Genomic DNA, 24320 nt, shown 5'->3' on the forward strand with positions numbered 1-24320 from the left:
TCACAAATGTCTGACCCGCCCCCTAGGTGCGTGACGTCATTTATGGATGGTCCCTTAACAGCCCAAAACCCTCACCGATTGCACCAGAGAGACAGCTTGACCAGCGAACTGGCTATGAACTCTTTCTGGCTCATTGATGACATTCAGTTTAATTTAATTAATGGCTTAAACCACCAAGGCTCTTTAATGACATTCACTGTCATTTGATGACATCGAGTATTGTTATTATCGACTTTGTTCAAGCAAAACACGTCCCTGGGTGGGCTTGAACCACCAACCTTTCGGTTAACAGCCGAACGCGCTAACCAATTGCGCCACAGAGACATCTGCAAGGGCTCCCAGGCTGTGCCGTCTATAAGACTCGCAGATGACATTGCTCGAATCGACTGGACATCAGCTGCACAGAGGCAACGCAAAACAAGTCGGTGGGGGTGGTTATCGATTCTAGATTTGAAGCTTTCGTGACTGCAATGATTCATATTCTTAGGTTTTTTCGGTAAAGTCACGTAGGTAAAAACATTAAAAAGTAAAATAAAATAAAAATCACGACGTTTCGGAGGCAACACAAGCTTCCGTCTTCAGGTGGTACCGTCACAGCCACGACAGCTGTATCAAGTAAATGAGAGATTGCAGGAGTTACCACTGCGTTTATATGATGGTTGGAGAAGGTGGTGGGGCAAGGGCCGCATACTTATTATTAATATGGTAAGGTGAGGCTTGAGACTAAGAATAGACTGCATAACAAAGGCTGAGCCTTTGTTATGGAGAGGTGCGGTTTGTGACTCAACCTGTAACAAGAAGACCACCACTAAACATGGTTAAACAGTAATGGTTGTCTGTCAAATAAGATTGGTAAATAAGTGTAGTTAAATCTTTTTTTTTTTCATGGTTAATCACATCTTTCCAATGATTACTCAGTTTGTAACCGTCATCACGGTTGAAATTATGTCTGTGTTTGTATATTTGTATGGCTTCGTGTACAAACCTTTGATGGTAGCCAGGAGGTTTGCAGAGAACCTTGGTCTCGGAAAATACAATTTCATGAGAGCCCACCGAGTTGTAGCAATGATCGGCAACGGCCGAAAAATCAGTTCTGCCGTGTTTCAGATCTGACTTGTGCTCGCGGACACGATCAGAGACATGACGTTTCGTTTCTCCAATGTAGCAATCACCACAAATGCAACTCAATTTGTAGACTCCAGGATACTGTAAGTCAGGAACGACATCCTTCACAGATGGAATCAAATCACGTATTTTATGCACTGTACTGAATCGGACTTGGATCTTATGTTTGTTTAGAATTTTGGAGATCTTTTTGGTCACGCCTGCTATGTATGGCAACGTGATAGTTTTTGTCGGAGTTTCATGTGGCTGTTTCTGTATGGTGGGAGAGACAGCTTGGCGGATAGTGCGGTCAGAGTATCCGTTCATCCTGAGGGCCCGATGTACATGTCTTAATTCACCGGCCAGGTGGTGTTGGTCAGCAATGCCATGGGCTCTGTGGTATAGCGTTTTGATGAGAGAATCAGAATTCAATCCATGTTGGACTAAGTCCTCAATTATTGTTAGGGTGTCCGGTACTGGGACTTTGGTGAACAAAGATACTACATCAAAGCTGACGAGGATGTCATCAGGAGATAGTACCATGTCCTTAACCATAGAGACTAATTGGGTTGAGTTGAGTACTGCCGAAGAGGTCTTGCCTGTGAAGGGGAGCAGAGTATCTGATAGAAAACGGGCTAGTTTGTACGTAGGAGAGTTTATCGTCGACACGATGGGTCGTAGCGGGGTGCCTTCTTTATGGATTTTGGGAAGACCATAGAGTCTGGGTGGTCTAGCCGCCGATGGTTTTAGAGAGGGAAGTTTGCTTGGTTCGATTAGGGAAGTCGAACTCGTGATGATACTGTTGGTTTTTGTCGTTAGGTTTTTAGTGGGATCGTTTTTAATTTTGGAGTAACTCCCATCATTAAGAAGGTCCAGGATTTTGTTGTTGTATGAATCTTTATCCATGATGACCGTGGCATTGCCCTTGTCTGCCGAGAGGATGACTATATCATCTCTCTTTTTTAGGTCCGCGAGTTCAGAGCGTTCGTTTTTGCTGATGTTACTAGTGGGTTTCTTAGCATTCTTAAGAATAGTAGCTATTTCAGCTCTTGCTACATCTGCATGGATGTGTCCTATGCCTCTGAGGGCTACATCAATCTGAGAAATCATATCCTCTACTGGTATATATTTAGGAGTGACGGCGAAATTTAGTCCTTTGGCCAGTACCGTTTTTAGATTGTCAGAAATTGGGATGTTACTCTGATTAATCACGGTCTTGTTAACATCCAGCTTTGCGATGTGTGGCTCTGGTTTCTTCTTAGATAGGAGGTTGAATTTAGAAATCAGGTTAGCTTTGCATTTGGCTGACATTGAGTCAGCAGAAGCAGAAGTCATGTAATCAACGTGGTTCCAATCGGAAGGTGACATTTTTTGTATTAACATTAAATGTGTTTGTAAGAGAGTCTTGTCTAAATTATCGAGTTCAGATCGGAGTAACCTTATTCTCTCCGAGATTAGTGATAGGCTAGCTTTAAATAAGATCTGTTTAGAGTTCGGTGAGGACACAGCAGCGGATGTGAGTGTGAAAGCGATGGGTATTACCTTGTTATCTCGGCATCTCTTGAGGAAGGCCAGCGTCTCGAGAAGCTGTGACTTCTTGTCTCGTTGTCTGTTAAAAACTCTAACAGATAGGTGGAATTCCTCCCCGTAGAGGGCATTAATTCTAGATTTGAAGCTTTCGTGACTGCAATGATTCATATTCTTAGGTTTTTTTCCCTCTGTCGACTTCATCGGAGAAAAGCACTGGGAAATGCAAAACTCGGTTAGGATTCTGATGTTATTTAAATATGTCACAGTGTGGAGTTATGACTTTCGTCGAAAAGTCTACTTTCTTTAAGACGTTTTCTCTATTTAAACGTGCTGCTTGAGTACTTACTGGATAAGTAAGTCTAAAGCAATAATAAGTCATGTTAATTTATTTGATTATGAATTATAATATTTGTCATGAATCATGTTATTTTTTGTTGTAGAAAGAGGCATACATTGATGACGATAAATTATGTTGTTTCGATGTATATCCCCCTTTCTCTCTCTTTATCATCACGTCGGGCTGTCTGCTCCTGCCTTTGTCCCTCTTAGGCTGCCTCCACATCACCGTGTCTCTCTGTCTGTCTCCCTGTGTCTCCACATCACCGTGTCTCTCTCTGTCTGTCTCCCTGTGTCTCCACATCACCGTGTCCCTCTCTGTCTGTCTCCCTGTGTCTCCGTGTCTCTCTCTCTGTCTGTCTCCCTGTGTCTCCACATCACCGTGTCTCTCTCTCTGTCTCCCTGTGTCTCCACATCACCGTGTCTCTCTCTGTCTGTCTTCCTGTGTCTCCACATCACCGTGTCTCTCTCTGTCTGTCTTCATGTGTCTTCACATCACCGTGTCTCTCTGTCTGTCTCCCTGTGTCTCCACATCACCGTGTCTCTCTCTGTCTGTCTTCCTGTGTCTCCACATCACCGTGTCTCTCTCTGTCTGTCTCCCTGTGTCTTCACATCACCGTGTCTCTCTGTCTGTCTCCCTGTGTCTTCACATCACCGTGTCTCTCTGTCTGTCTCCCTGTGTCTCCATATCACCGTGTCTCTCTCTGTCTGTCTCACTGTGTCTCCACATCACCGTGCCCCTCTCTGTCTGTCTCCCTGTGTCTCCGTGTTTCTCTCTCTGTCTGTCTCCCTGTGTCTTCATATCACCGCCACTCTCTCTGTCTGTCTCCCTGTGTCTCCACATCACCGTGCCCCTCTCTGTCTGTCTCCCTGTGTCTCCGTGTCTCTCTCTGTCTGTCTCCCTGTGTCTCCACATCACCGTGCCCCTCTCTGTCTGTCTCCCTGTGTCTCCGTGTCTCTCTCTCTGTCTGTCTCCCTGTGTCTCCACATCACCGTGTCTCTCTCTGTATGTCTCCCCGTGTCTCCGTGTCTCTCTCAGTATGTCTCCCTGTGTCTCCACATCACCGTGTCTCTCTCTGTCTGTCTCGCTGTGTCTTCACATCACCGTGTCTCTCTCAGTCTGTCTCCCTGTGTCTCCGTGCCCATCTCTCTGCGTCTCTCTATCAAGCCCATCTCCTCCTAACCCTCTCTCTCTCTGCATCTCTTTGACTATCCTCGCACTCCTAGTGCCGGATGAAGCTAGTGCGTGGCTGGTAGCATATGTTATGAAGGGGTCTAAAATAAAAACACGTAAATATTAAAACACAATTTTTTTACTTGCATAGTAAAGTAATTGTATTTTTTCATTTGCCACACAGCCAGATAATACGACAAATCGCTAACCTTAACACCCAGTCGTTCAAAAAAGTCGAAGGCGGTATAGTACCACAGTAATAGAGCATATTCTTGGTTCTTTCGGTAAAGTCACGTAGAAGGGAAATAATAAAATAATAATATATTTTTTTCTCCATACTGATATTATTTTATTATTTCCCTTCTAATAATAACAATAATAAAATAATAAATTAGTTGTTGTTTTATATTTATTTTATTTTATTATTTCTCTTCTACGTGACTTTACCGAAAGAACCAAGAGTATGAATCCCTGCAGTCACGAAAGCTTTAAATCAGTAATAGAGCAAGTGCACAATCACTGAACCGGAATTGATCGCTTGAACGCATTTAGCGCGGGGCCCTTGAAGGTGCGGGGCCCGTAGCACGTGTAGCTACTTGTGCTACGAGGATAATCCGGCACCGCCTTACACCCCACCGCGATGTTCATGCGCCCAGAGTCGGCGTCGTCCCCCACGCCACCCACCCCACATCGCTCCCGTCCACGTGTACGCTGCCGCGCAGCTGGAAGGCGGCTCGGAGGGTACGTGTCGATGAACGACTAAAGAAGGGGGGGGGGGGCAACTTTAAAAGGGCAGGTGTGGGAGCATTAGATGGATGGAATCGTCGTGTGTTTGAGATTCCAACATTGCGGGTGGACAATTTGCCAGGCGGTAAGCAGAGTAGAGCAAATGTGTTGAAAAACGACATTTTCAGAGGGTTTGAGTTGTCCTTCACCAATCAACTACAATATCAGTCAGAACATGTTGCGTACAGACGCGGCGGCCTCTGATGCCCGTGGCTGATGATGTCTGGTCGCTTAAAACCTGAACGCAAATGCCACGAGTGAGCCTTAAAGACAGGACGGCCAACTCAGCCATTCAGCTGTCGCTGTGGAGCAATCGATTAGCGTGCGTAGCTTTTACTCGAAAGGTTTGGGCGTGTTCAAACCCACCCAGGGACGCGTGTGAGTTGTGATTTTGCACACAAGAAGTGAACGTTGTATTGCTGTTTGTTCGCAATTAAGTATTTCCGTGTTGCAGAAATACGATTTTAACGGTTACATTTGTTTCTGAATTCGTCATTTTTGTTGTTGTTGCATTTAATGATGAACAGCGGTATTGTCTCTTTTCGGGTGTCGTCACGTATGAATATGATTTGGTGACCTGGATAATGGTACATCCCACCTGCATATGACTGGCTTGCTTAAATAAAACAATACAGCAAATAGGTTTTGGACTTTTCCATGCTCACATATCCTTTGGATGGCACTCTCATGCTCACATTCCCTTTTGATTGCACCCGTTGGGTTGCACTCCCTCGTCGAGGAGGCCGCTCTCCTCCTATCTTACAGTTACATGCTAATTTCTTACATTAACATCACTAGCCCCGGCCACTTCTTGATGACCCTTTGGCTGCACCCATTTCAAACCTTTTAAAACAGTCTGCCTCAGCAGCAGACCATGCTTTCCCACCTGATGACGGACGCTTGTGTTGCGCCCGAAACGTCGTGATTTATTTTATTTTATACCCTACGTGACTTTACCGAAAGAACCAAAGAGTATTATTATCTTGTGTTCCCCTAATTAATTAGCATGGTTGAAGCATCAGCAGTCTCGCGTTCTTGAGAGCACAGTCAAGCAACATCGTCAGCTGTCTCTGTGGCGCAATTGGTTAGCGCGTTCGGCTGTTAACCGAAAGGTTGGTGGTTCAAGCCCACCCAGGGACGTGAAATTTTTTTTCGCTCACAAGAAGTGAACTTTTAATTTCTCGATTTGAATGTGCGTGCATGTTGACAAATCTTCGTGTAATTAATTTTATAAAAAATTAAAGAACCACGCTCACCGCTGCCAGTAATGGGGACCATCCAGTGGAAGCCAGTGAACGTGGATATTGCGGATATGGTAGGAAGTGAAATGTTCAACACGGGGTCTGGTCGTGAACGACTAAAAAAATTGCAACTTCAAAGTCCTGCTGGAGCATCAATAGATGGAACTGTCGTGTGTGCAAAATACGAAGAGCTCAGGAACATTACGGATACCTGTGCAAATCGTATTTCTCCAGCACGTAAGACAAACAACTTAACTGCGTACCAACAGCAATTAAATGTTGACTTCTCGCGTGCAAGATAATTTCACACTCGCATCCCTGGGTGGGCTTGAACCACCAACTTTTCGGTTAACAGAAACAGTTGCGAAAACACTCAGGCTATTCCATCTTTAAGGCTCTTCCATGACATTCTCTTTAAGCAACCAGGCGTCATCCGCTCTCTCTTTTCTCTACGTCTGTCTCTCCTCGTCTGTCTCGCTGCGTCGTTCTCCACGTTTCACTGTCACCCGTTATAACCAAAACCGCTATTTTGCACCACCACCACATCTCCTGCGCGCGCGACACAGCGTTCGCACGGTGCCAACCATCCCCCCCACCCAATGTTCATGCCATCGCCACGGCTTGCACCCAAGGTCAGCGTCTCCCCCCCCCCCTTCCTTCGGTCCCCGGTGCCGCACAGCTGGAGGCGGAGGACGTGGGACGGCTGGCGAAGCTGCGCGTGGGTCACGACGACAAGGGCCTCTCCTCCGCGTGGTTCCTCGACTCCGTCACCGTGCGACGCTTCCGCGGCAAGCGCGACCTCGCCAACGCCGCCGCCGCCGCCGCGGGCGGCGCCCGGACGAACGGGGAGGCCGGCGCCGGCCGACGGGACGGGAGCCGTCGCGGGAGCCTCGCCGGGGTGGCCGCACCGATGGCGTCGCTGGCGGGCAAGGGGCCGGGCGGAGAGGCGGACGGGGACGTGGAGACGTACACGTTCGCGTGCCGCCGCTGGCTCGCTCGCAACGAGGACGACGGGCAGGTGGTGCGCGAGCTGCTCCCCCAGGAGGGCAGCAACCTGAAAGGTGGGAGGGGAGAGCTGCTCGGTTCTGGCCTTACGCGGGCGTGGAGGGCAGGGTCACATTTATGGTCATTTGGCACCACCCGGAGGGACCCATCCAGGGGGACCCACCTAGGGGAGAACAGAAAATACCACTCCCCTATCCGCCCGCCCACGCCTCTCTCCCCACTCTTGATGTACAATCAAAATTACGAACTTTCAGAGATTCGAACAAACCCGTCCGTATTCAAATCTAGAAACCCGTCCGTGTGTCCAGTTGCCTGTTCGGACCGAGACTCGTAAGTTCGAGCACCGCGCAATAGATGGCGGTGGTGGCATCTACATCTATAGAACGTGAAGAACCAGTGGCATCTGCACAGGAGATTTTAAAACTTTTAAAGCCATTCCCTGTGTTTAGTGTACATGCCGTACAACATGTTTGGAATCGACATGAGTAAAGTTCACTTACGAACAGGCCTCTGGAACCTAACTCGTTCGTAAGTAGAGGAGTCCCTGTATTTTATCTGTATAAAGACAAAGATTTCCCGTATAGCCTTTAAGAAGCTGTTGGGACAAGTTATGTTCGCGAGTTGCACCTATGAAGGCCGGCACGGCACGCGAGGAGGTGGGTAGCCAGCACCACGCCCGGCCGCCTTTGTATCCCCAGTGGGGTGGATTAAACACCGCAAGGTACTCATTTGAGGCTGAGTCGACCTAGGGAAGGCCCAGGACCGGTTCAGATAATTGTCACTGGTGTTGGCCGTGAGCGGGAATCGAATTCGGGTTGCCGGGTTTGTAGCGCAGCGCGCTAACCACTACACATACCCAATATGTGACGTCATTATTTAAAAAAATATATTTTTAAAGGTAGGATCGGGCGACACGTGGGCATTGGACAAATGTGCCTTTTGCTTCCCTCCCCCGCTATTAAATACAGCCCTGGCGTAGGGTGAAGGAGGAATTGCACTCCAACTAAGAATTCATTCTTGAGGGATGCTTTCTAATTACAGCGCCGATCAGCGAGATAGATGGTTACAATTAATCATGCAGCAGCCGTGATGAATCTGTCGCTAGATGAAGGCCTTTCCAAATCATTGCCAGTGGTGCTACGGTGCAAAAATCCACTATTTCATCGCTTCATTTCCACGGTGGATTTTCTGTCGGACGCATTCCATTCCTTGGCTACCATTCTGTCACTATTCTTGCTAAATACTATAAATACTGTAAATCGGTGTCACTGGATCCAAATTATGAACATTTCCAAATGCAGGTATCGTCGAAATTATTCAAACATTCAATGCCAGAGGATTATTTACTGCACTGTTATGTTTTTTTTAACGTCATACAATGTTAAACATGTGTTTTTACATAAAGGGCCCAATAAAATGGCTTTGGTGCTGAAGTACACAGTGGGCAGCAGGCCAGATTAGGGCAGCAGTTAAAGTCGAAACCGTTTAAACACCATGGCAACCGCTTGCTTAATTGAACATTTTCCATCTTCGCATTTGCTTCATGTCTTAATGGCATTTATTAAACATTTTTTTAGAACCCCTTTTCCCTAAATTATTGATGCGATCGTGCCGTTTCATTTTAATAATTGAGGCGGCCGTTGCTCCCAGGCGGATTGGTCGGGGAGTGCCATCTGTCACGTGCAATGTTTCCGTCTGCGCTGACCGGGGGTGATGACGGGGGAAGCGATGCTCGTTGTTGGGTACAGCGCTGCCACTTAGCAATCTCGGGGAGCTGTTGCTTTAAGCAAAGCAGCTGGCAAAGGCAAATCGTCTGTCTCTCGTGGCGCTATGGGTTAGGGCAGGGGTCGGCAACCAAAATAACAAGAAGAGCCATTTCTTTCCAATTCGGTACAAAATTCAGTATTTCAAGAGCCGCAATGCATCTATGTACGTACATATCGTCAAGAAGCAGCCCGTAAAGAGCCGCATGCGGCTCCGGCGCCGTAGGTTGCCGACCCCTGGGTTAGGGTGTCTGGGCGTTAACCGAAAGTGTTGCTGCTTCATGCCCACCCGGGGGAGTAGTACGTGCGCGGTTTTTTTTCTGTTGCAAACAAGAAGTCAATATTGAATTGGTCAGTGAACGTAACAGGCGACTATAATCAAGACGTGTGAATGAGTCGGTGGAACCTTTTTAGATGGTAGAGATATCAACTTTCCTGGAAAAGAACCAAATGAAACAATAGAGCAAGTAGGTTGTTAATCCAAAAATTGCATAACATATTCGAATGTTCTTCCGATGAAATACAATGGCAGGTCAACAGTTGTGTCGCGATGTGCAATGCTTTGCCAGTCCACCACCGGATGAAGGCTTCCCCAGCCACAGGAACCCCTGACGCATTTGGTCGATGTGTCCTGGCCTGCCCAGGCCATCAGAGAGCTGTCTTTGCGACGCAATCGGTTGCCCACCAGAAGTCGATGCTAGATTGCATCTTATTAACGGGGCATTAAACACAAGACCGCAACAGAATGCTTGCAGCTGTACTGCGGTGAAGATGGTTTAGTGTGTTTGGTTGTTAACAGAAAGGTTGGTGGTTCACACCCACCCAGGGATGTGAGTGTTTTTTTCCATTAAATACAATTAAAGTGGTTGATATTATAATTGTTTTTTTACCCTTCTATCTGGCAACAAAACTGACACCTTTTTTTTACAAGGGGTCATGTTTGCATAGACCACAATACCTGCAGCCATAATGCAAACAAAAAACATAACTCTGATAATGTATGCACTGTCCTTGAAGTTGATTGGTCCACACCCGAGGCAGCTTTCCTTAGAGCCTAGTCTCACATGGGTTGGACCAGATGACGCCAAAAGGCGCACAACTCAAAGACAATATTGTTTAGTACGATCGCATTGTCTTTAGCAGGATTCTTCAACTGGCGGCCAGTGGGCCACATGTGGCCCAGGAAGGCCCAAGGGAGTGGCCCATTGAGCTGTGGAACCGCCAAGACATATCTGGCGCCGAGTATTAAATAAACACAGATTGGTGACGTGAAAGGGAGACGAACAGGATCGACGAGGAGAGAGCCGTTGACAAGCTGCATTATAATAGTCACAGGGCATCTCAACGCGATGTCATAACGTATGGTGTCACATGACCATGAAGCACATGCCAGTCACATTGGTGGGCTGCCTGGAAACACGGCTGAGGAACCCCAGATTCCAGAGGATCGTCGACGATGACGTGCCGCCCCTCCCCACTCTCGCTTCGGCACCCCCACTCCTGCCGTCGTTTCTCCGGCTCGCCCCCCAGAATGCACGTACAGCGTGCACGTGTTCACGGGCGATGTGCGTGGCGCCGGCAGCAACGCCAACGTCTTCATCACCGTCTACGGCACCGCGGGTGACTCCGGCGAGCGGCAATTGCGCGATTCCGAGAAGCACCGCAACAAGTTCGAGCGCGCAAACGTGAGACCCCCCGCCAAAAATGCACGCACGGTGGATTTGCCCGTGGTGGAGGTGGCGTTTGGTGGCGGTGGTGATTGTGGTGCTAATGGTAGTTGGTGGTAGTGAGTGGGTGGGGCTACCTGAGTAGTGGGTGGAGCTAACTGGGTAGTGGGTGGGGCTACCTGAGTGGTGGGTGGAGCTAACTGGGTAGTGGGTGGAGCTACCTGAGTAGTGGGTGGAGCTACCTGAGTAGTGGGTGGAGCTAACTGGGTAGTGGGTGGGGCTACCTGAGTAGTGGGTGGAGCTACCTGAGTCGTGGGTGGGACTCGCTAAGTAGTGGGTGGAGCTAACTGGGTAGTGGGTGGGGCTATCTGAGTAGTGGGTGGAGTTAACTGGGTAGTGGGTGGAGCTACCTGAGAAGTAAGTGGAGCAACCTGAGTCGTGGGTGTGGTTGACAGAGGAGTAGAATCTTGATTTGAAGCTTTCGTGACTGCAGGAATCCATACTCTTTGGTTCTAAAAAAAGTCACGTAGGTATAAAATATATCTACGTGACTTTACCGAAAGAACCAAAGAGTACAGAGGAGTAGAAGTCGTTGCGACCAACAGCGCAGACCGAAGAGGCAACTCACTGTGTGGGTGAGGCTCGTGGTTGAGTGAGCGTGGCTTTGAGGACCATGTGCTCTGGTTGAGTTTCTTCAGGAACTCGCTCCCAGCCCATGGAGTGAAACACGAACATCCTGAAAACACATCGGAGAGCTATACAGCACAAACGCTATGATATGAACATGTATTGACGTTGAACTTCTTTCGCACCGTACATAGCCAACCGTGCTAATCCGAGGCGTGTAAATGTTGGGTGTTTATCTTCTTGGTTCTTTCGGTAAAGTCACGTAGAAGGGAAGTAATAAAATAATACAAATTCTCACGAGGTTTCGGCCAAGCAGCCGTCCTCAGGACGGCTGCTTGCTTGGTTCTTTCGGTAAATTACGTCCCTTCTACGTGACTTTACCGAAAGAACCAAGAAGATGAATCCCTGCAGTCACGAAAGCTTTAAATCGAAATGTTGGGTGTTTGTTGACCTTTCCCCCCCCCCTCCGCACCTCCGATTAGCACAGTTAATTACGTACGGTGCAAAAGAAACTTAACATACATACGACATTACAGAACAAATGTGATGTAGGAGACTGACAAAAGAAAAAAAAGGAGTCAGCTCTTAAATCGTGTGTGGCGGATATCCACGTCGCCAATGGCCTCCCGGCTGCCACTGTGTCATCGTTCTGCGGCCGCTGCAGGAGGACGTCTTCACAGTCGCGGCCGTGGACCTGGGCGAGCTGAAGAAGGTGCGGCTGCGACATGACAACAGCGGCGTTAGCGCCGGCTGGTTCCTCGACCGCGTGGAGGTCACGGAGCAGACGTCCCAGCGCAAGTGAGGGCACCCGCGCCGGCGCAAGGGTTGGAGCGTGCAGGCGGGTGGACGCGCAAGGGTGTCTGTCGGAAGGGTTGTACACGTGATAAGCCACTACTTCTTCTTGGTTCTTTCGGTAAAGTCACGTAGAAGGGAAATAATAAAATAATAAAAATAAAACATAATATATTATATTATTATAGTATTTTATTATATTATTTTATATTATTTTATTATGTTTATTTTATATTGATAAAACATAATATATTGTATAATTATATTATAAAATTATATAGTTTAATATAATATTATTTAATTTTATAATGTTCTATTTTTATTATTTTATTATTTCCCTTCTACGTGACTTTACCGAAAGAACCAAGAAGATGAATTCCTGCAGTCACGAAAGCTTTACATCGAAATATAAGCCACTACGTCGAGCTATCGTTTGTGGGCCAGCTCACTTGTGAAAAAGAACGACGTAGCTCAGTGGGCCTTAACTGGTAAAATAACAAAATTGTTTTAGTTTATTTTGTGTCGTGCACGGCCCCACCATGTTATTGTCGCCTGCGGACACCGCGCTAGGTACGTGTTCCCATTGTCATCACCTGTGCTCACTTCACTAGGTACGTGTTCCCATTGTCTTCACCTGTGCCCACCGCGCCAGGTACGTGTTCCCATTGTCTTCACCTGTGCTCACCTCGCCAGGTACGTGTTCCCATTGTCATCACCTGTGCTCACTTCACTAGGTACGTGTTCCCATTGTCTTCACCTGTGCCCACCGCACCAGGTACGTGTTCCCATTGTCATCACCTGTGCTCACTTCACTAGGTACGTGTTCCCATTGTCTTCACCTGTGCCCACCGCACCAGGTACGTGTTCCCATTGTCTTCACCTGTGCCCACTACGCCAGGAACGTGTTCCCATTGTCATCACCTGTGCTCACTTCACGAGGTACGTGTTCCCATTGTCTTCACCTGTGCCCACCGCACCAGGTACGTGTTCCCATTGTCTTCACCTGTTCTCACCTCGCCAGCTACGTGTTCCCATTGTCATCACCTGTGCCCACCGCGCCATGTACGTGTTCCCATTGTCATCACCTGTGCCCACCGCGCCAGGTACGTGTTCCCATTGTCTTCACCTGTGCTCACCACGCCAGGTACGTGTTCCCATTGTCTTCACCTGTGCTCACCTCGCCAGCTACGTGTTCCCATTGTCATCACCTGTGCCCACCGCGCCAGGTACGTGTTCCCATTGTCTTCACCTGTGCTCACCACGCCAGGTACGTGTTCCCATTGTCTTCACCTGTGCTCACCACGCCAGGTACGTGTTCCCATTGTCTTCACCTGTGCTCACCTCGCCAGCTACGTGTTCCCATTGTCATCACCTGTGCCCACCGCGCCAGGTACGTGTTCCCATTGTCTTCACCTGTGCTCACCACGCCAGGTACGTGTTCCCATTGTCTTCACCTGTGCCCACCACGTCAGGTACGTGTTCCCGTGCGGGCGCTGGCTGGCCGTGGACGAGGACGACGGGCAGGTGGCGCGCGAGCTCGTGGCGCAGGACCCCGCCCGGGCGAAGGCCCCGGCACTCGGCTCGGCAAAGCGGCCCAAGTCCAGCGCCAGCCTCAGCTTGGAGCAGAAAGGCAGGGGCGGGGGGGCATGGGCGGGGGGGGGGCGGGGTGGGGGGCGGGGGGGCATGGGCGGGGGGGGCGGGGTGGGGGGCGGGGGGGCACGTGGGCAACATTCACCAGGCCCTTAGGGCTCTATCCACCTGGCACTAGGCACTACGAACTAGGAAACTCACACTCGCCACGCTGGGAGTCGTGGGTGGTGTTCGTGTCTTGATGGGAAGTTGTGAACGGTGCTAGTGTGGCGATGGGGATGTGTGTGTGGTGTTTGTGTGGTGATGGTGAGACGTGTGTGATATTAATGTGGTGATGGTGAGACACGTGTGGTGTTAATGTGTACGTCGCCCGTGCAGCTCAGCTCACGACGTACAACATCAAGGTGAAGACAGGAGACAAGCGTGGATCGGGCACGGACGCCAATGTCTTCATGGTGCTGTACGGAGAGAAGGACGACACCGGTAGATAGGCAACTTGCCGCTTGATTGTCGGTTCCTTCCACATCATCATGTTTTTTGTTCTGGTTGTCAACCTATTCAGCATCGTCGCATTATGATAATTATAGACATCATCGTGGGATCATCTGCATCATCATTGGATTTTAAATCGGCATTGCCGTATCACTGTCATTGTTATCATCACCAGCGTCTGCATCAGCAATTATCAGTATCGGCGAGAGAAGCATCCTCGTAATCATAATCAGCAGCAGCAGCATTATTCGCAAACATCATCACGTGCAAGAAAAAGATCAGTATCAGGAAGAGTAGCATCATAAGCAACAGCAGCATGATCAGCTTCATCACCATCATTGTCGTTGCCACGGTTTGATGGTCTGTGTTTGTTGCCACAGGCAAGGTAAACCTGAAGTCATCCAAAACCAACAAAAATAAGTTTGAGAAGGGCCAGATTGATGAGTTTACCCTGGAAGCTGTCGACATCGGAGCCCTGAAGAAGATTAAGATTGGACACGACAATGCAGGTAATCCCCCTTCTAGGAGAAATGAATGAATGAAATGAATACTGTAATAAATTTGTGCGAGTGTTTTTTTTGCTGGCAAGAAGTCAATACTAAATTACATCTTATTACAGTGAATGGCATTGCCAAGTCTTGAAGATGCGCCACAGATGCAGCTGTCTCTGTGGAGCAATTGGTTAGTGCGTTCGCCTGTTAATTAAAAGGTTGGTGGTTAAAGCCCACCCAGGAACGATGGTTGTGAGTGTATTTTGCTTGCAGAAAGTCTATACTAGATTTGTTTTTAAGACAGCGAATGTCATGAATTCCTCAAACATGGAACAGCAAGTGGCTGCTTGCAGCCGGTGTTGTGGTGCAATTGGTGAGTGTGTTTGGATATTAACTGAAAGTTTGGTGGTTCTAGCCCACCAATGGACGATTTTTGTGATGAGATTTTGCTTGAACAAGTCAATTTTAGATTCGTTTTTATGGCAGTAAATGTCATTAAAGAGCCCAAAAAATAGATCAGCCAGAAGTTGTCAACTCTATGGCATAATTGGGTAGTGCGTTCAGCTGTTAATTGAGAGGTTGGTAGTTAAATCACGCCCATGGACAAGGGTGTGTGAGTATATTTTGATTGCACATATTAATATTGGATTAGTTTTTACAACAGCCAATGTCATTAATTCCTCAAACATGGAACAGCAGAGGGCTTCGTGCAGATGTCTCTGTGCTGCAAGTGGTTTGCGCATTTGGCTATTAACTGAAAGTTTGGTGGTTCAAACCCACCCAAGTGCCGATGTTTGTGAGAATTTTTTATTCCACAATGTCATTTATTCTTTAAACAGGGAACAGCAAGTGGCTTTTTCGAGCTGTTTCTGTGGTGCAATTGGTTAGCGTGTTCAGCTGTTAACCGAAAGGTTGGTGAATCAAGCCCACCCAGGGACGAGGTTTTTTTTGCTTGTAGAAAGTATATTTTAGATTTGTTTAAACGACAGCCAATATCATTAATACCTTCAACATGGCACAGCAAGTGGCTTCTTGCAGCTGTCTCTGGCGCATTTGGCCAGCGTGTTCTGCTGTGAAGTGTAAAGGTTGGTGGTTGAAGCCCACCCAGAGACGCTGTTTAAAAGTGTATTTTTATTTCACAAAGTCAATACTAGATTCGTTCTTAAGACAGCGAATGTCATTAATTCCTTGAACATGGAACAGCAAGCAGGTCGTTGCAGCTGTCTCTGTGGCGCAATTGGTTAGCGCGTTCGGCTGTTAACCGAAAGGTTGGTGGTTCAAGCCCACCCAGGGACGACCTGTCGGAGAATTTTTTGCTGGCTAGATTAGATTCGATTTTACGACAGCGAATGTCATTAATTCCTTCAACATCGAACAGCAAGTGGCTTCTTGCAGCTGTCTCTGGCGCATTTGGCCAGCGTGTTCTGCTGTGAAGTGTAAAGATTGGTGGTTCAAACCCACCCAGAGATGCTGTTTGAAAGTTTCATTTTATAAGTCAATACTAGATTCGTTTTTAAGATAGTGAATGTCATTATTTCCTTCAACATGGAATAGCAAGTGGTCATTTGTAGCTGTCTCTGTGGCGCAATTAGTTAGTGCATTCGGCTGTTAACCGAAAGGTTGGTGGTTCAAGCCCACCCAGGGCCGATGTTTGTGAGAATTTTTTATTGCACAATGTCATTAATTCTTTAAACATGGAACAGCAAGTGGCTTTTTTGAGCTGTTTCTGTGGTGCAATTGGTTAGTGTGTTCAGCTGTTAACCGAAAGGTTGGTGGATCATGCCCACCCAGGGACGAGGTTTTTTTTGCTTGTAGAAAGTATATTTTAGATTTGTTGGAACGACAGCCAATATCATTAATACCTTCAACATGGCACAGCAAGTGGCTTCTTGCAGCTGTCTCTGGCGCATTTGGCCAGCGTGTTCTGCTGTGAAGTGTAAAGGTTGGTGGTTGAAGCCCACCCAGAGACGCTGTTTGAAAGTTTATTTTTATTTCACAAAGTCAATACTAGATTCGTTCTTAAGACGGCGAATGTCATTCATTCCTTCAAAATGGAACAGCAAGTTACTCCTTGCAGCTGTCTCTGTGGCGCAATTGGTTAGCGCGTTCGGCTGTTAACCGAAAGGTTGGTGGTTCAAGCCCACCCAGGGACGAACTATCGGAGAGTTATTTTCTTGCTAGATTCGATTCTATTTTTCGACAGCGAATGTCATTAATTCCTTAAAAATGGAACGGCAAGTTAATCCTAGATTTGAAGCTTTCGTGACTGCAAGGAATCATATTCTTAGGTTTTTTCGGTAAAGTCACGTAGGTAAAACATCAAAATTAATGAAAATAAAATAAAATAAAACAAAAATCACGACGTTTCGGAGGCAACACAAGTCTCCGTCATCAGGTGGGACCGTCACAGCCGAATTAGCTGCATCAAGTGAGGCAATGATTCAAGATGTAATCCCTTATAAGCAAGTTGAAGGGGGGAGGAGAGGGGGGAGCTCATCAGAATGTGGCAGCCAATGAATGGAACGTATCGGGAGGGAGGGGGGCGGGGCTCAAAGACAGCGCGGAATGCTAAGTACAACGCATCGGGAGGGGGGAGGCGGGGCCAAAAAAATGGACGACGGCTTGGACGCGGTTGCTGCTGCACACGCCAACACAATGGACAGAGAAAATGGACGACGGCTTGGACGCGGTTGCTGCTGCACACGCCAACACAATGGACAGAGAGGGCGTGTGCAGCAGCAACCGCGTCCAAGCCGTCGTCCATTTTTTTGGCCCCGCCCCCCCCCCCTCCCGATGCGTTGTACTTAGCACTCCGTGCTGTCTTTGAGCCCCGCACCCCTCCCTCCCGATACGTTCCATTCATTGGCTACCACATTCTGATGAGCTCCCCCCTCTCCTCCCCCCTTCAACTTGCTTATAAGGGATTACATCTTGAATCATTGCCTCACTTGATGCAGCTAATTCGGCTGTGACGGTCCCACCTGATGACGGAGACTTGTGTTGCCTCCGAAACGTCGTGATTTTTGTTTTATTTTATTTTCATTAATTTTGATGTTTTACCTACGTGACTTTACCGAAAAAACCTAAGAATATAGCAAGTTAATTCTTGCAGCTGTCTCTGTGGCGCAATTGGTTAGCGGGTTCGGCTGTTAACTGAAAGGTTGGTGGTTCAAGCCCACACAGGGACGAGCTTTTGGAGAGTTTTTTGCTGGCTAGATTCGATTCTATTTTACGACAGCGAATGTCATTAATTCCTTCAACATGGAACAGCAAGTTGCGCATTGCAGCTGTCTCTGTGGCGCAATTGGTTAGCGCGTTCGGCTGATAACCGAAAGGTTGGTGGTTCAAGCCCACCCAGGGACGACCTAGCGGAGAGTTATTTACTTGCTAGATTCTATTCTATTTTACGACAGCGAATGTCATTAATTCCTTCAACATGGAACAGCATGTTGCTCATTGCAGCTGTCTCTGTGGCGCAATTGGTTAGCGCATTCGGCTGTTAACCGAAAGGTTGGTGGTTCAAGCCCACCCAGGGACGAACTTTCGGAGAGTTTTTTGCTTGCTAGATTCGATTCTATTCTACGACAGCGAATGTCATTAATTCCTTCAACATGGAACAGCAAGTTGCTAATTGCAGCTGTCTCTGTGGCGCATTTGGTTAGCGCGTTTGGCTGTTAACCGAAAGGTTGGTAGTTCAAGCCCACCCAGGGACGAACTTTCGGAGAGTTTTTTGCTGGCTAGATTCGATTCGATTGTACGACAGCGAATGTCATTAATTCCTTCAACATCGAACAGCAAGTGTTCTCTTGCAGCTGTCTCTGGTGCATTTGGCCAGCGTGTTCTGCAATGAAGTGTAAAGGTTGGTGGTTCAAACCCACTCAGAGATGCTGTTTGAAAGTTTATTTTTATAAGTCAATACTAGATTCGTTTTTAAGATAGTGAATGTCATTATTTCCTTCAACATGGAACAGCAAGTGGTCAGTTGCAGCTGTCTCTGTGGCGCAATTGGCTAGCGCGTTTGGCTGTTAACCGAAAGGTTGGTGGTTGAAGCCCACCCAGAGACGAACTTTTGGAGAGTTTTTTGCTTGCTAGATTCGATTCTATTTTTCGACAGCGAATGGCATTCATTCCTTCAACATCGAACAGCAAGTGGCTTTTTGCAGCTGTCTCTGGCGCATTTGGCCAGCGTGTTCTGCTATGAAGTGGTAAGGTTGGTGGTTCAAGCCCACGAACTTTCGGAGAGTTTTTTGCTCGCTAGATTCGATTCGATTTTACGAAAGCGAATGTCATTAATTCCTTCAACATTGAACAGCAAGTGTTCTCTTGCAGCTGTCTCTGGTGCATTTGGCCAGCGTGTTCTGCAATGAAGTGTAAAGGTTGGTGGTTCAAACCCACTCAGAGATGCTGTTTGAAAGTTTATTTTTATAAGTCAATACTAGATTCGTTTTTAAGATAGTGAATGTCATTATTTCCTTCAACATGGAACAGCAAGTGGTCAGTTGCAGCTGTCTCTGTGGCGCAATTGGCTAGCGCGTTCGGCTGTTAACTGAAAGGTTGGTGGTTCAAGCCCACCCAGGGACGACGTTTTGGAGAGTTTTTTGCTTGGACAAAGTCTATTCCTTATCTGTTTTTTAAGACAGCGAATGTCAACACGTTCCTTCGGAGGGGGCAGGTAGGTACTTGGTTTGACAGTGCATTCGTGCGATCCGTGTGACGCTGCGTGGGGCGGCGTGTCACGTGGTGCTGAGCCCGCCCGAAGTGGTCTATGAAATACAAATCGAGGGCGTGGCTAATCACGACGGACAGACCGACAAATAATCCCTGGTGGGCAGTTTGGAACTGTTGTTCCTACCTGTATTAATTCCTTAAACATGGAACAGCAAGTGGCGTCGTTGAGTTGTCTCTCTGGTGCAATTGGTTAGCAAGTTCAGCTTTTAACCACCCAGCGATGCTGTTTGAAAGTGCATTTTTATTCCTCAAAGTCAATACTCGATTCGATTTTACGACGGCTAATGTCATTAATTCCTTCAACATGGAACAGCAAGTTGCTCCTTGCAGCGGTCGCTGTGGCGCAATTGGTTAACGCGTTTGGCTGTTAACCGAAAGGTTGGTGGTTCAAGCCCACCCAGGGAAGACCTATCGGAGAGTTTTTTGCTTGCTAGATTCTATTCTATTCTACGACAGCGAATGTCATTAATTCCTTCAACACGGAACAGCAAGTGTCTCATTGCAGCTGTCTCTGTGGTGCAATTGGTTAGCGCGTTCGGCTGTTAACCGAAAGGTTGGTGGTTGAAGCCCACCCAGGGACGAACTTTTGGAGAGTTTTTTGCTTGCTAGATTCGATTCTATTTTTCGACAGCGAATGTCATTCATTCCTTCAACATCGAACAGCAAGTGGCTTCTTGCAGCTGTCTCTGGCGCATTTGGCCAGCGTGTTCTGCTATGAAGTGGTAAGGTTGGTGGTTCAAGCCCACGAACTTTCGGAGAGCTTTTTGCTGGCTAGATTAGATTCGATTTTACGACAGCTAATGAAATTCATTCCTTAAAAATGGAACAGCAAGTTACTCATTGCAGCTGTCTCTGTGGCGCAATTGGTTAGCGCGTTCGGCTGTTAACCGAAAGGTTGGTGGTTCAAGCCCACCCAGGGACGAACTTTCGGAGAGTTTTTTGCTTGCTAGATTCGATTCTATTCTACGACAGCGAATGTCATTAATTCCTTCAACACGGAACAGCAAGTTGCTCATTGCAGCTGTCTCTGTGGCGCAATTGGTTAGCGCGTTCGGCTGTTAACCGAAAGGTTGGTGGTTCAAGCCCACCCAGGGACGAACTTTCGGAGAGTTTTTTGCTGGCTAGATTCGATTCGATTTTACGACAGCGAATGTCATTAATTCCTTCAACATTGAACAGCAAGTGTTCTCTTGCAGCTGTCTCTGGTGCATTTGGCCAGCGTGTTCTGCAATGAAGTGTAAAGGTTGGTGGTTCAAACCCACTCAGAGATGCTGTTTGAAAGTTTATTTTTATAAGTCAATACTAGATTCGTTTTTAAGATAGTGAATGTCATTATTTCCTTCAACATGGAACAGCAAGTGGTCAGTTGCAGCTGTCTCTGTGGCGCAATTGGCTAGCGCGTTCGGCTGTTAACCGAAAGGTTTGTGGTTCAAGCCCACCCAGGGACGAACTTTTGTAGAGTTTTTTGCTTGCTAGATTCGATTCTATTCTACGACACGAATGTCATTAATTCCTTCAACATGGAACAGCAAGTTGCTCATTGCAGCTGTCGCTGTGGCGCAATTGGTTAGCGCGTCCGGCTGTTAACCGAAAGGTTGGTGGTTCAAGCCCACCCAGGGACGAACTTTCGGAGAGTTTTTTGCTGGCTAGATTCGATTCGATTTTACGACAGCGAATGTCATTTATTCCTTCAACATTGAACTGCAAGTGTTCTCTTGCAGCTGTCTCTGGTGCATTTGGCCAGCGTGTTCTGCAATGAAGTGTAAAGGTTGGTGGTTCAAACCCACTCAGAGATGCTGTTTGAAAGTTTATTTTTATAAGTCAATACTAGATTCGTTTTTAAGATAGTGAATGTCATTATTTCCTTCAACATGGAACAGCAAGTGGTCAGTTGCAGCTGTCTTTGTGGCGCAATTGGCTAGCGCGTTCGGCTGTTAACTGAAAGGTTGGTGGTTCAAGCCCACCCAGGGACGACGTTTTGGAGAGTTTTTTGCTTGGACAAAGTCTATTCCTTATCTGTTTTTTAAGACAGCGAATGTCAACACGTTCCTTCGGAGGGGGCAGGTAGGTACTTGGTTTGACAGTGCATTCGTGCGATCCGTGTGACGCTGCGTGGGGCGGCGTGTCACGTGGTGCTGAGCCCGCCCGAAGTGGTCTATGAAATACAAATCGAGGGCGTGGCTAATCACGACGGACAGACCGACAAATAATCCCTGGTGGGCAGTTTGGAACTGTTGTTCCTACCTGTATTAATTCCTTAAACATGGAACAGCAAGTGGCGTCGTTGAGTTGTCTCTCTGGTGCAATTGGTTAGCAAGTTCAGCTTTTAACCACCCAGCGATGCTGTTTGAAAGTGCATTTTTATTCCTCAAAGTCAATACTCGATTCGATTTTACGACGGCTAATGTCATTAATTCCTTCAACATGGAACAGCAAGTTGCTCCTTGCAGCGGTCGCTGTGGCGCAATTGGTTAACGCGTTTGGCTGTTAACCGAAAGGTTGGTGGTTCAAGCCCACCCAGGGAAGACCTATCGGAGAGTTTTTTGCTTGCTAGATTCTATTCTATTCTACGACAGCGAATGTCATTAATTCCTTCAACACGGAACAGCAAGTTGCTCATTGCAGCTGTCTCTGTGGCGCAATTGGTTAGCGCGTTCGGCTGTTAACCGAAAGGTTGGTGGTTCAAGCCCACCCAGGGACGAACTTTCGGAGAGTTTTTTGCTGGCTAGATTCGATTCGATTTTACGACAGCGAATGTCATTAATTCCTTCAACATTGAACAGCAAGTGTTCTCTTGCAGCTGTCTCTGGTGCATTTGGCCAGCGTGTTCTGCAATGAAGTGTAAAGGTTGGTGGTTCAAACCCACTCAGAGATGCTGTTTGAAAGTTTATTTTTATAAGTCAATACTAGATTCGTTTTTAAGATAGTGAATGTCATTATTTCCTTCAACATGGAACAGCAAGTGGTCAGTTGCAGCTGTCTCTGTGGCGCAATTGGCTAGCGCGTTCGGCTGTTAACCGAAAGGTTTGTGGTTCAAGCCCACCCAGGGACGAACTTTTGTAGAGTTTTTTGCTTGCTAGATTCGATTCTATTCTACGACACGAATGTCATTAATTCCTTCAACATGGAACAGCAAGTTGCTCATTGCAGCTGTCGCTGTGGCGCAATTGGTTAGCGCGTCCGGCTGTTAACCGAAAGGTTGGTGGTTCAAGCCCACCCAGGGACGAACTTTCGGAGAGTTTTTTGCTGGCTAGATTCGATTCGATTTTACGACAGCGAATGTCATTTATTCCTTCAACATTGAACTGCAAGTGTTCTCTTGCAGCTGTCTCTGGTGCATTTGGCCAGCGTGTTCTGCAATGAAGTGTAAAGGTTGGTGGTTCAAACCCACTCAGAGATGCTGTTTGAAAGTTTATTTTTATAAGTCAATACTAGATTCGTTTTTAAGATAGTGAATGTCATTATTTCCTTCAACATGGAACAGCAAGTGGTCAGTTGCAGCTGTCTTTGTGGCGCAATTGGCTAGCGCGTTCGGCTGTTAACTGAAAGGTTGGTGGTTCAAGCCCACCCAGGGACGACGTTTTGGAGAGTTTTTTGCTTGGACAAAGTCTATTCCTTATCTGTTTTTTAAGACAGCGAATGTCAACACGTTCCTTCGGAGGGGGCAGGTAGGTACTTGGTTTGACAGTGCATTCGTGCGATCCGTGTGACGCTGCGTGGGGCGGCGTGTCACGTGGTGCTGAGCCCGCCCGAAGTGGTCTATGAAATACAAATCGAGGGCGTGGCTAATCACGACGGACAGACCGACAAATAATCCCTGGTGGGCAGTTTGGAACTGTTGTTCCTACCTGTATTAATTCCTTAAACATGGAACAGCAAGTGGCGTCGTTGAGTTGTCTCTCTGGTGCAATTGGTTAGCAAGTTCAGCTTTTAACCACCCAGCGATGCTGTTTGAAAGTGCATTTTTATTCCTCAAAGTCAATACTCGATTCGATTTTACGACGGCTAATGTCATTAATTCCTTCAACATGGAACAGCAAGTTGCTCCTTGCAGCGGTCGCTGTGGCGCAATTGGTTAACGCGTTTGGCTGTTAACCGAAAGGTTGGTGGTTCAAGCCCACCCAGGGAAGACCTATCGGAGAGTTTTTTGCTTGCTAGATTCTATTCTATTCTACGACAGCGAATGTCATTAATTCCTTCAACACGGAACAGCAAGTGTCTCATTGCAGCTGTCTCTGTGGTGCAATTGGTTAGCGCGTTCGGCTGTTAACCGAAAGGTTGGTGGTTGAAGCCCACCCAGGGACGAACTTTTGGAGAGTTTTTTGCTTGCTAGATTCGATTCTATTTTTCGACAGCGAATGTCATTCATTCCTTCAACATCGAACAGCAAGTGGCTTCTTGCAGCTGTCTCTGGCGCATTTGGCCAGCGTGTTCTGCTATGAAGTGGTAAGGTTGGTGGTTCAAGCCCACGAACTTTCGGAGAGCTTTTTGCTGGCTAGATTAGATTCGATTTTACGACAGCTAATGAAATTCATTCCTTAAAAATGGAACAGCAAGTTACGCATTGCAGCTGTCTCTGTGGCGCAATTGGTTAGCGCGTTCGGCTGTTAACCGAAAGGTTGGTGGTTCAAGCCCACCCAGGGACGAACTTTCGGAGAGTTTTTTGCTTGCTAGATTCGATTCTATTCTACGACAGCGAATGTCATTAATTCCTTCAACACGGAACAGCAAGTTGCTCATTGCAGCTGTCTCTGTGGCGCAATTGGTTAGCGCGTTCGGCTGTTAACCGAAAGGTTGGTGGTTCAAGCCCACCCAGGGACGAACTTTCGGAGAGTTTTTTGCTGGCTAGATTCGATTCGATTTTACGACAGCGAATGTCATTAATTCCTTCAACATTGAACAGCAAGTGTTCTCTTGCAGCTGTCTCTGGTGCATTTGGCCAGCGTGTTCTGCAATGAAGTGTAAAGTTTGGTGGTTCAAACCCACTCAGAGAT

General features: G+C 47.3%; 1 protein-coding gene and 27 non-coding genes across 28 annotated transcripts in view; 27 read left to right on the forward strand and 1 right to left on the reverse strand.

Moving 5' to 3' along the window:
- LOC144935616 (lipoxygenase homology domain-containing protein 1-like) overlaps nucleotides 1-24320 on the forward strand; it is a 92871-nt gene that overhangs the window by 34497 nt on the left and 34054 nt on the right. Inside the window, exons 22-27 of the mRNA XM_078862439.1 lie at nucleotides 6851-7232; nucleotides 10470-10624; nucleotides 11898-12031; nucleotides 13498-13655; nucleotides 13994-14098; nucleotides 14488-14616. Of these exons, the coding sequence (XP_078718565.1) occupies nucleotides 6851-7232; nucleotides 10470-10624; nucleotides 11898-12031; nucleotides 13498-13655; nucleotides 13994-14098; nucleotides 14488-14616 (1063 nt within the window). The remainder of the gene's footprint in view (nucleotides 1-6850; nucleotides 7233-10469; nucleotides 10625-11897; nucleotides 12032-13497; nucleotides 13656-13993; nucleotides 14099-14487; nucleotides 14617-24320) is intronic.
- TRNAN-GUU (transfer RNA asparagine (anticodon GUU)) lies at nucleotides 251-324 on the reverse strand. Its single transcript has one exon. It is a non-coding gene; the product is annotated as a tRNA-Asn (tRNA).
- TRNAN-GUU (transfer RNA asparagine (anticodon GUU)) lies at nucleotides 5997-6070 on the forward strand. The gene has a single exon. It is a non-coding gene; the product is annotated as a tRNA-Asn (tRNA).
- Nucleotides 15821-15894, forward strand: TRNAN-GUU (transfer RNA asparagine (anticodon GUU)). The gene has a single exon. It is a non-coding gene; the product is annotated as a tRNA-Asn (tRNA).
- On the forward strand, nucleotides 16172-16245 carry TRNAN-GUU (transfer RNA asparagine (anticodon GUU)). Its single transcript has one exon. It is a non-coding gene; the product is annotated as a tRNA-Asn (tRNA).
- TRNAN-GUU (transfer RNA asparagine (anticodon GUU)) lies at nucleotides 16678-16751 on the forward strand. Its single transcript has one exon. It is a non-coding gene; the product is annotated as a tRNA-Asn (tRNA).
- Nucleotides 17713-17786, forward strand: TRNAN-GUU (transfer RNA asparagine (anticodon GUU)). The gene has a single exon. It is a non-coding gene; the product is annotated as a tRNA-Asn (tRNA).
- On the forward strand, nucleotides 17888-17961 carry TRNAI-GAU (transfer RNA isoleucine (anticodon GAU)). The gene has a single exon. It is a non-coding gene; the product is annotated as a tRNA-Ile (tRNA).
- On the forward strand, nucleotides 18063-18136 carry TRNAN-GUU (transfer RNA asparagine (anticodon GUU)). Its single transcript has one exon. It is a non-coding gene; the product is annotated as a tRNA-Asn (tRNA).
- Nucleotides 18238-18311, forward strand: TRNAN-GUU (transfer RNA asparagine (anticodon GUU)). Its single transcript has one exon. It is a non-coding gene; the product is annotated as a tRNA-Asn (tRNA).
- On the forward strand, nucleotides 18589-18662 carry TRNAN-GUU (transfer RNA asparagine (anticodon GUU)). Its single transcript has one exon. It is a non-coding gene; the product is annotated as a tRNA-Asn (tRNA).
- TRNAN-GUU (transfer RNA asparagine (anticodon GUU)) lies at nucleotides 19106-19179 on the forward strand. The gene has a single exon. It is a non-coding gene; the product is annotated as a tRNA-Asn (tRNA).
- Nucleotides 19659-19732, forward strand: TRNAN-GUU (transfer RNA asparagine (anticodon GUU)). The gene has a single exon. It is a non-coding gene; the product is annotated as a tRNA-Asn (tRNA).
- TRNAN-GUU (transfer RNA asparagine (anticodon GUU)) lies at nucleotides 19834-19907 on the forward strand. Its single transcript has one exon. It is a non-coding gene; the product is annotated as a tRNA-Asn (tRNA).
- TRNAN-GUU (transfer RNA asparagine (anticodon GUU)) lies at nucleotides 20175-20248 on the forward strand. Its single transcript has one exon. It is a non-coding gene; the product is annotated as a tRNA-Asn (tRNA).
- Nucleotides 20350-20423, forward strand: TRNAN-GUU (transfer RNA asparagine (anticodon GUU)). The gene has a single exon. It is a non-coding gene; the product is annotated as a tRNA-Asn (tRNA).
- On the forward strand, nucleotides 20701-20774 carry TRNAN-GUU (transfer RNA asparagine (anticodon GUU)). The gene has a single exon. It is a non-coding gene; the product is annotated as a tRNA-Asn (tRNA).
- On the forward strand, nucleotides 20875-20948 carry TRNAN-GUU (transfer RNA asparagine (anticodon GUU)). Its single transcript has one exon. It is a non-coding gene; the product is annotated as a tRNA-Asn (tRNA).
- On the forward strand, nucleotides 21226-21299 carry TRNAN-GUU (transfer RNA asparagine (anticodon GUU)). The gene has a single exon. It is a non-coding gene; the product is annotated as a tRNA-Asn (tRNA).
- TRNAN-GUU (transfer RNA asparagine (anticodon GUU)) lies at nucleotides 21779-21852 on the forward strand. The gene has a single exon. It is a non-coding gene; the product is annotated as a tRNA-Asn (tRNA).
- TRNAN-GUU (transfer RNA asparagine (anticodon GUU)) lies at nucleotides 21954-22027 on the forward strand. Its single transcript has one exon. It is a non-coding gene; the product is annotated as a tRNA-Asn (tRNA).
- Nucleotides 22305-22378, forward strand: TRNAN-GUU (transfer RNA asparagine (anticodon GUU)). The gene has a single exon. It is a non-coding gene; the product is annotated as a tRNA-Asn (tRNA).
- TRNAN-GUU (transfer RNA asparagine (anticodon GUU)) lies at nucleotides 22479-22552 on the forward strand. The gene has a single exon. It is a non-coding gene; the product is annotated as a tRNA-Asn (tRNA).
- TRNAN-GUU (transfer RNA asparagine (anticodon GUU)) lies at nucleotides 22830-22903 on the forward strand. The gene has a single exon. It is a non-coding gene; the product is annotated as a tRNA-Asn (tRNA).
- On the forward strand, nucleotides 23383-23456 carry TRNAN-GUU (transfer RNA asparagine (anticodon GUU)). The gene has a single exon. It is a non-coding gene; the product is annotated as a tRNA-Asn (tRNA).
- Nucleotides 23558-23631, forward strand: TRNAN-GUU (transfer RNA asparagine (anticodon GUU)). Its single transcript has one exon. It is a non-coding gene; the product is annotated as a tRNA-Asn (tRNA).
- TRNAN-GUU (transfer RNA asparagine (anticodon GUU)) lies at nucleotides 23899-23972 on the forward strand. The gene has a single exon. It is a non-coding gene; the product is annotated as a tRNA-Asn (tRNA).
- Nucleotides 24074-24147, forward strand: TRNAN-GUU (transfer RNA asparagine (anticodon GUU)). The gene has a single exon. It is a non-coding gene; the product is annotated as a tRNA-Asn (tRNA).

This window comes from Lampetra fluviatilis, chromosome 13 (genome assembly GCF_964198595.1).
Source record: "Lampetra fluviatilis chromosome 13, kcLamFluv1.1, whole genome shotgun sequence".
In the NCBI taxonomy this organism is placed as follows: domain Eukaryota; kingdom Metazoa; phylum Chordata; class Hyperoartia; order Petromyzontiformes; family Petromyzontidae; genus Lampetra; species Lampetra fluviatilis.